The sequence below is a fragment of the Stylophora pistillata genome, chromosome 1, assembly GCF_964205215.1.
Source record: "Stylophora pistillata chromosome 1, jaStyPist1.2, whole genome shotgun sequence".
Lineage (NCBI taxonomy): Eukaryota > Metazoa > Cnidaria > Anthozoa > Scleractinia > Pocilloporidae > Stylophora > Stylophora pistillata.
In genome coordinates, this window is record NC_142519.1 from 35,906,985 (window position 1) to 35,915,714 (window position 8,730).

Genomic DNA, 8,730 nt, shown 5'->3' on the forward strand with positions numbered 1-8,730 from the left:
GCATAATGTTCTCTATATACGATGACATATTGTGTCCCTCTAACCGGGAAGAGGGGATCTGGGTTTGACGTTGGAACAAGGAGGTGCAGCAGGGAGAAGATGAGGAATAGGGTGGGGTGGGGTGGAGGGGTAAATGCTATAATTAATGCTTTATATCTTAATCAGGAGTGTATCTGACCACCATCCTTGAGAGGAGTTTGTGCCAGTGTAAAAATTTGCATACCAATTGCCAAAGAGTGTTACTGGAAATTAGTACTGAGGGTATGGTAGTAACTTAGTTGTATGTAAGGGCCTTCTGCCAGATTACTTGACATTTTCTGAATTTGTTGGCAGCAATAGTCATTGCATCAGGAAATGATGCCTAGCCACAGAGAAGATATTGAAGGTACATCAGCTCTTCATCAAGAATAATTCCCAGAAGGTTGGCTTTTCAAATTCTTGTATGGTGGTTTATCTCCCTTTATCAAACAACCTCTTTAGAATACACCTTTTACAATTAGTTATGACCATTACAACTTGGGTCAAAACCCTGAAATTTGCATTTAGCTAGTCAAGTTCATACGTTGTCATAGCTTGGTCAAACTGTGACCTTGTTGTAAGTGGTGAAGTTCTCAAGAAGGTCAGGCCAAGAATATTTTCTATTGTCCATCCATTTTTGGGGTGTCACACATACAATGACCTTCTGCATGACTTATTCACTGACACTTTACACAGACCAATTCATACTCAGATCTTTGAGCAAAACAAAGTCTTCTTACAAAAAAAATTTTTAATTTTTATTTACAATTTCAGGCCTTAAAACTAAGCAGTCATTAAAAATTTCTCCTCGTGTGTCCATTCCACCAAACACGAACAGTAACATCACTCCATTCTTTTCTTTTGCAATTTCAGCTGTACTGTCGTCACCTGGAATTAAGATAGATAAAAAACAGAATATTAACTTTACGTCTTTGTCTAGCACTTGGCCAAAATGTTTCACACTTTTCTTTATTTCTTTCTTTTGACAAGTACACTATCATGCATTATTAAAAACTGGATCATCGGATAGGGCAATTCAAGACTTTTTATTGGCTTAGCCATTATGATATATGAACCAATATACAATAGTCTAATATCTGTCCATTGTAACATCTGGTTTCTTCTTACAAAATAAAGTCAAGAAGATTTGTCTCATATCTTGGGGGAATTTTTTTAATAAAACAATTATTCCACTCGCGCTTGTTGGATATGAGATGATTATAGGCAACTCAACGCTACGCGTTTCGTTGGCTATCTATCATCTCATATCCAATGCACGCTCGTGGAATAGTTGTTAATTACGCTGTGAAGACCATCATAAGGCTGTTGAAGGGGAAGTTGACCATCACTGTAAATACCTGACAGCTTGGGAATTTCCACTGCGCATAGAGTGTGATCAAGTCGTGGTGCAGGACTGGGTCCATCAATTGATATTCGTGTCCATCTTAAGGTGTCTTAAATAAAAATGCACATCAGTCATTGCCTCAGTAATATTGAAATGATTACAGTTCATTGCGTTACACCCAACAAAATTACTAAACAGTTTTCCAAGATGATTTGCTCTCTGTGGATAGTGAGACTCAGAGTAGCCATGCAAACAGTTGTTCACTTTTATGCTAGGTCCATGATGAATTTACAAATAAGTTTTTGACAAAAATATGGGATTTCTGTCTTGCACTAACAGATTTTAAGTATTAAAAGATGAACAAAACATGATTACTTCTGAAGTAAGGGGGCTAAGTTTCTAAAGAAATTGTGGTGCTGTATCGGGGAGTAATAAGGTAATTTGGTTAATATATCAATTAAGTTGAACTGTAAATTGGCCCCTGTAAAGAGTTAAAAAGCTGATGTTTCAAGCATTAGCCCTTCGTCTGACAAAGGGCTAACGATCGAAATGTCAGCTTTTTAACTCTTTATGGTGGCCAATTTACAATTTCAATTTAATTGATGTAACCAAATTACTTCTGAAGTAGTTTGAAAAACACAGATTTGGTTTATCTACCACAATTACTGTCTACAATTTGAACAATCCACATTATTTTCAAACTGTTGCAAAGTATTTCTCCTAATGTGCTCTAGGGATGTACAGAGTAGCATAAGAAAGTGATTTTTTTTTGGGATTTAATAATAAAACAACATTGCATGAACTTCTTGAGTACTTTGTGAGTCATGATCATTCTTAAGTTTGTGATTTGAAAACTTTTTAAACATTGTGCACCAAGAAATCACAAATGGCATTTGCCTTCATGTGCTTCCTTAAAAATACAAGCAATTGAAGAGAAAGTGTTGTCTTCATCATTCAATAGACAGATTAGAAACTAAAGATAAAATTATCAACCTGTATCTATAGAATACACATCATCCAAGGCAGTTCCCACTGCACTCATTCCTCCATGGATAAATACTTTTGTCCCTATGCATGTTGCAGCATGGGCAGTGCGCGACGATGGGATATTGCCCTTTGGTTGAAGTTTACTCCAAATGTGATTCACTGAAAATAAATTGGTTTACATCACCATCAAGTTTCAGTTAATCATTATATTTAATTCCTAGAATTTTAATTAGTTTAATGAGCTTGGCTTTTAATTTTTTTTCAAAACAAAACAAAGGTTAATTGAATTTGATTATTTTACATAATAAGTGTCACTGCTTTAAATCCTACAAACCTTCAGTTGCATTATTTAACTTTGAGTACAGGGTTTATTGCAAGTCAGAACTGATGGCCAGATCAGTCTGCATGTCAGCATATTATTCATATGTGTAACATACAAAGTAATCAAGTGATAAGCTGCCCGGCCAGATCAACCAGCTTCCTCTTGGAATAAAGGCCTCTTCTCGGTTTTAAACCAAGTGATCTCTCAGTCAGTTTCAAATGATGGTAAGCACCTTCAGGACAATTTTTTCTTCAATATAAAAAGTCTAACTCATTTCAAATTTAAATAAACACCTTCAACCCTAAAAAAGAAGTAGAGCTGTCTATCCTGAGCTGTAAAATATCACCAATTTGTTCTTGAAAATCAGTAGCTTATAGTAACATCCAAAGTTAAACAATTGTAAAGTGTTCTTACTAGCAAAACAGTTTCACTTCAGATACCAAGTATAACAGGATTCATAATAATTTGGATATATCAACAAAGTTGAAATGGTAAATTGGCCACCGTAACGATTACAAAAGCTGACGTTTCAAGCGTTAGCCCTTCGTCGGAGCGAATGGGATTTATCTTACCAGTGTCAAATTTATAGAGATCATCATAGACATTGGTACCAGCCATTCCTCCATGGATATAAATATCTGTTCCAACTGCCACTGATATGTGACCATGTCTGGAACATGGAGGATTTCCACTCACATCAGGTTGACTCCAGCTATTATCCTCTGAAAATTATTTAAAATGAAAATAGAATTATCCCTTATTGGTAATTCTGCTACCGTCATTACGTGCAGCTGTAGGGCTGGCATAGTTATAAAAACAGATTCTTACAAGATGCTCGGTTTATGAAGGAGGCGGGGGGGGGGGGGGGGAGAAGGAGGCTTAATAAATACTATCATTTTACATTTTTAATTTTCATAGTTTAGAGGAAACTATTTACCAAGGAGTCAATGGCAAAAATTCTAAACTACACTCCAAATACTGTATGAACTCACCAGCATTAAAAACATGTAGTGTTGCATCAGGAACAGGATCAGGTCCATTTAATCCTCCACCAAATACATAGAACTTACTGCTGACAGATGCCATGCTGTGACAGGTTCTTGGAGATGGTGTATTTCCATGTGTTTCAGCTGTTTCCCATTTTCCATTCTCTAAAGGAGATAAAAAAAAGGTTTAAATACAACTAGTTACATCTAAACACCTATAGTTGTTGATAACCTTCTTTAATTGCTGCTTGCTGTGTTTCAGCTTGATTACTTATCATTATAAGAAATTGTTGGCAAAAGTCACAAAATTTCAAACATTTGGAAATCTCTTTGATGCGTAGTGTACAGATCTCCTTGAATATGGCAATTAATTTGTACACACCAACAAAAGGTTGATTGTACTCATTTCCATTTGATAATTTTTTGAGAGTTTCACTTTTTGCATTTGGAATTCTTTTTTAACCAATATATTGCTTGAACGATTTTTTTTAGTTGTAGATGTTAAAAAAATTCTAATTTCAGAGTATCTAACCTCATATCAGCTATAGATAGATATGCAAAATAATAATGATAATAATCATGATAATAGTATTGATAATAATTATGATAATAATAAAAATGATAATAAACAAAAAAAGAGCAATTTTGGTCACTGTTATGTCATTTTGTCCTTACTCTTGTTGAATAATGAAAACATTTAAGGGTAATTTCATCATCACCACAGTACCTTGGTCAAGAATTTGAATGTCATTCAAGTTTGTAGCTTGCTGAGCTCCACCAAATACGTAAACTTTCTTTTGATTACAATCAGGGATAAAAACTGAATGTTCATAACGACTGCTGATACCTGGCCAATCTGGTTTACTCCACTGAAACTTATCTACACAATAAAACAATAACTTAACAACATAGAACATCTTTGTTCGCATACAGTTAGACAACTGAAGTTATTTTAAATCTTACGATATCTTCCATTCTGATTGTAGAATAGCAGGTATTACTATAAATTATACTGAAACTGTAGATAGTGTTGAAGGTGCGCTTTGACTGGCTACCCAAATTCAACCGAATTCAACCATCAATCAATAACATGTTCCTATGGTAACCTAATGACAATAAGCATTCAATACACGTACCATCTTTAAACAAAATCAACCAAAATTTCAAGCCAGTTAGGTTTTTTACATCTTTTGGGCACCTTTAAGTCAACTTTATCTGTGCAAGTCTGAACACACTGCCTGTAACCTACTATTAGGACGAATTTAATGTCATCAGTCGATCAGTTCAGAGCTCTCATGCTTCGATTCGTTACTGTTTACATAATAAATATTACGAAAGGACTGGATTATAGGGTAGAAGATAATCTAAGGAAGGTATTTTAAAAAGGATATGAAGACTGAAAAACTTATCAACAAACCAAAATCCAAGAAAAACACGTCAGCAAACGATCCATCGGGATTGGCGCCACCAATAACCAACACACCAGGAGATTCCTCAGAAATGAAAGTGCACGTGTGGCCTACTCTTACACTTGGGGCGTCGCCTTCAGGCGACAGAACATACCATACGTTTGTTTTTGGTGCGTCATTCTTCTCAAGTATTGGAAGAATCTCCATTTGCTCTTATTTCCAATCCCACCGCCAATGTTTCAGTAAATTAAATTTGAACGCCTTCAAGATGCCGCCATTTTAAAACTGAGCCTGTACATACAACAGCGGCTACTTCCATAAATTATTTTCTAGTGCCAGTTTCCTTTCGTTCTGAACGTGGCAAATCCAAAATGGAGGAAATAATTTTTGTGTTTACACTTGCCTATGTGCTTGTGGCGCTGTGTTTCATAGCACCTCCGAGGGAGTTTGTGAGTGCTGGATTAACCGTACAAAATATATTGTCTAGTTATTTGGGGAGTGAAGATATGGACTTCGTTGGTTATCATTTAAGGAGGACTACATCGACACTTCTGCTTCATTCGTTTCTTCCACTTGGTAAAGTTTTTCGAGTACTTCTTTAAATTTAAGGAGCAACTACAGAATACAGGGCCATTGAGGTCCACCTTGTCGGCATGCTTTGAAGAACGAGGCAGAAAACAAAAGGATGCATTGTGATTCAATGAGATGTAAATATGTGCCATTCTTTTAACTTGTTGGGGGTGGTCAGTATATGATGCTAGGGTATTTGTTGCTGGGAGTAAGAAACCTTTTGGGTCAGGACACAGGGTGATAATTTTTTTTATTAAGATTTCTACTTAACGCCATATAACGAGATGAATCCTATGCGTCCCTTGATTGGTTCTTACTTATCATGAGGGGACGCAAATCGTCTGCACTGGAAGTACATACATATCAAACTCCCTAGGCGATTTAATCCCATTAAATATGTGGTTTTTATGTCAGCATTTGCATGGTTAATATCGTTAGCGCCCCTGGCCTTTCAGTTGGATCTGGACCATGTTTGTTTTTGGATCTGGACAATGTTCGTTTTTTTTTTTTTTCCAGATTGCTTTGTAGTGCAGGTAATTTTCTTATAGTTATTTTCCCCAAAAATGGCACCGAGGAAAGGTTTTTTGACCTTCTCTTGCGTTGTCAGTGATGCATTAAGCGAGCATAGTTACAGGTATGTGCTCACAACAGAAGTTTGTGGAATTACTCCTCTGCAATATTTTAAGCGATCGCCAATCATGACAACTTTTTCAGAAGATTTCTGCAGAATTGAAAGCAACAAAACTTTGGCTTCTCGATGGGTGCCCCTTCGTCAACAAGAAAAATTCCAGCGCATTTGAAGTTTGGATGGCCATCAATGTGAAATGGGGTTGACAGGCCTACATGACTCCCCAGTGCGTGTTCAAAGTTTGGCGCTCATGAGTATGTCTTTGAGCGACTGCCCTCTTTTAAAAGATAGGAGTGGCGGATTTTTGTATATTTTGCTCAGTAGTGGATTTGTTTCTATTAAATGCCAGTTTTTCATTTTCTTTAGGTTTGACACTGATGGTTTGTATTGTGTAACAAAAGGCAAGATTCGTTGGTTCGTCTTCGGTCTCTATTGAAGAGCTAATTTCCTGTTTTTGAAAGTCACCTCTGAGAGGGTTGTGTTAATGAGGTCCTCTGGGTAGCCTCTCTTTAGCAAATGCGCTTTGAAATTTGCAATTTTCTCCTGGAATATCGTTTGAGAGTAGTTTGTTTTGAGAAGTCAAGGGGCCCCCCCTTTTATGAACCTTTTTATTAACTCCTTGTGGGTGACAGGAACTATAGTGTGTATACTGAAATGTCTCATTTTGTTTAAAACGAGTACGCACGTCAAGGATTGTGTCCTTTTCGAATCGTTCGCCTTTGTAGATGTAGGTGTTCAGGAATGTTGTTTCCTTATCAGAAGTTTCAGCTGTAAATTTTGTTGTTGGATGATGATTGTTTGCTTTTTCAATGAAACGTTCTATTGTTGCTTTGTTTGTACTCCATAGCAAGAAGATGTCGTCTATTATGTAACGTTTCCAAACAAGCAGTTTAAAAAAAGGCTTTTTTCAAGGATTTCTGTCTTTACCTTGTTCATGAAAATATTAGAAAAGGCGACTGCCTGAGTATTTTTTCGTGATTTTACCTCCCTTTTATTTGGCATTTCCAGCTTAGTGGAGGCCTCAAGGTCCGCTGACATTTTATTAATGTATTCCCAAGCAAGAAGAGCGAATAGTTGAACATGTGCTCTTGCATCCGATCTCATAACTTACAAAAACTTCATTGTTCTCGTAAAAAATGAGAGCCGTCGTATTGAAACTTGATGACAAGTATAAGCTGGCAAAGAAAACACTGTATTTAAAAGCAATTATCTGTCACATCGATGTCAGCAGCAACAAGATTATGACACCTTACAGGAAAGCTGCCTGGAGCGCTGTAAAAGCTCCATACATTTTCTTAGACTTTTAGTCTAAGAAAATGTTTGGGACTTTCTGGGATACTTACAGTGCAGACGATTTGCGTCCCCTCATGATCTATTCGAAGACAGGCGCATGAGGCCACTTTATTGGGAAAGATTTTTGTATAACCCCATACGAGTCAAAAACGAAGCAGTTATCCCGAAGGTAATCTGTTGTTTTGCCTCTGCTTTCATTTATCGAAGAATTGTATGCATAATGAAGTATGGGGTTATACAGAAATCTTGCCCTTTATTGTTCTTACCATATTTTGACATCATCAGTGATATATATCTGAACAGACCTATGGCGACATGGAATCTATTTGTTGAATGATGTTATGGTGTAACTTTGATTACATAGGGACTAAGGCTTTGTTTTAGATTAGTCTGAGGCTGTGTCCATGGAAATTTTTGCAATCATTTTAAGTTAACTTGATTGTATGATGGGACAGTTGGTAACAAATCATTTGCTTGGTGTGTTATCAAGAATTTATTTGAATATTTTGTACATAATTTTGTCCCCAAAACAATTTTTGTACACATTTAAAATAAATATATGACATGATTATGGCAAGAAAGTGAGTAGCATCAATTTTGCTTGAAGTGATTCTCATGGAACAACTTGTCATAGCAACTTACTATGACTGATCACCTAATGTGTCCTGGCCATTAGACACCTTTTGCTGCTCTGTTTTAACATAGGGTCCAAATGCTATCATGCCTAATGCTTAGCACACAGGGTTTAGAGGTCTGGGTTTGAGACCTGGTAGGGTCATTGTGTGGTGATCTTGGGTAAGACATCTACTCTGATTTACGTTTCCTCTCTCCACCTGGGAGTATGAAACGGTAGCACAAACTGTTAGGGATAGACTGACATCCAAGGGGAAGAGGGATACCCCAGGTCACTTAATGCCATAGAAACCAGGATAAGTTCTACTTGGCTCTACCCAGGCTGTGGCCTGGTCAGATAAACCCTTTATAACCTAAAATCAGTATGCAAGTTCTCTATAGTATTCTCTATACATTTCCTCTTGTACTTACATGTACAAGGAGAATTTGTCCAATAGTCCAGAGCTTCTTGAGTTTGTGATCATTTTTCTTTATTCTCATGACCTTAATGTTTGATTCAGAGGGGATACTGTTGGGAGAAATAAGATGCTTATCATGCT

The 8,730-nt window shown here is 36.7% G+C and overlaps 2 protein-coding genes across 3 annotated transcripts in view; one reads left to right on the forward strand and one right to left on the reverse strand.

Moving 5' to 3' along the window:
• Positions 1 to 758: 758 nt before the first annotated feature.
• On the reverse strand, positions 759 to 5,368 carry LOC111332529 (rab9 effector protein with kelch motifs). The gene is made up of 7 exons (XM_022937887.2): positions 5,076 to 5,368; positions 4,386 to 4,538; positions 3,665 to 3,823; positions 3,245 to 3,394; positions 2,357 to 2,509; positions 1,377 to 1,472; positions 759 to 906 (listed from the first exon to the last, which is right to left on the reverse strand). The coding sequence occupies exons 1-7, from the start codon at positions 5,272 to 5,274 to the stop codon at positions 770 to 772; spliced, it is 1,047 nt and encodes a 348-aa protein (XP_022793622.2). The 5' UTR covers positions 5,275 to 5,368; the 3' UTR covers positions 759 to 769.
• Positions 5,369 to 5,411: 43 nt separating this feature from the next.
• LOC111332526 (E3 ubiquitin-protein ligase TM129) overlaps positions 5,412 to 8,730 on the forward strand; it is a 9,064-nt gene continuing 5,745 nt past the window's right edge. The window contains exon 1 of one of the 2 annotated variants that reach the window (XM_022937883.2): positions 5,412 to 5,643. In XM_022937883.2, coding sequence (XP_022793618.2) covers positions 5,439 to 5,643 — 205 coding nt within the window. In that variant the 5' untranslated portion in view covers positions 5,412 to 5,438. The other variant, XM_088753744.1, reaches the window with a different exon arrangement.

Excerpts from the sequence above, each read along its gene's own strand:
- LOC111332529 (XM_022937887.2), bottom strand. The coding sequence starts at position 5,274 with ATGGAGATTCTTCCAATACTTGAGAAGAATGACGCACCAAAAACAAAC. Across the intron at positions 3,824-4,385 it reads CATTCAAATTCTTGACCAAG|AGAATGGAAAATGGGAAACA; the intron begins GTACTGTGGTGA and ends TATCTCCTTTAG. Across the intron at positions 3,395-3,664 it reads ACTACATGTTTTTAATGCTG|AGGATAATAGCTGGAGTCAA; the intron begins GTGAGTTCATAC and ends AATAATTTTCAG.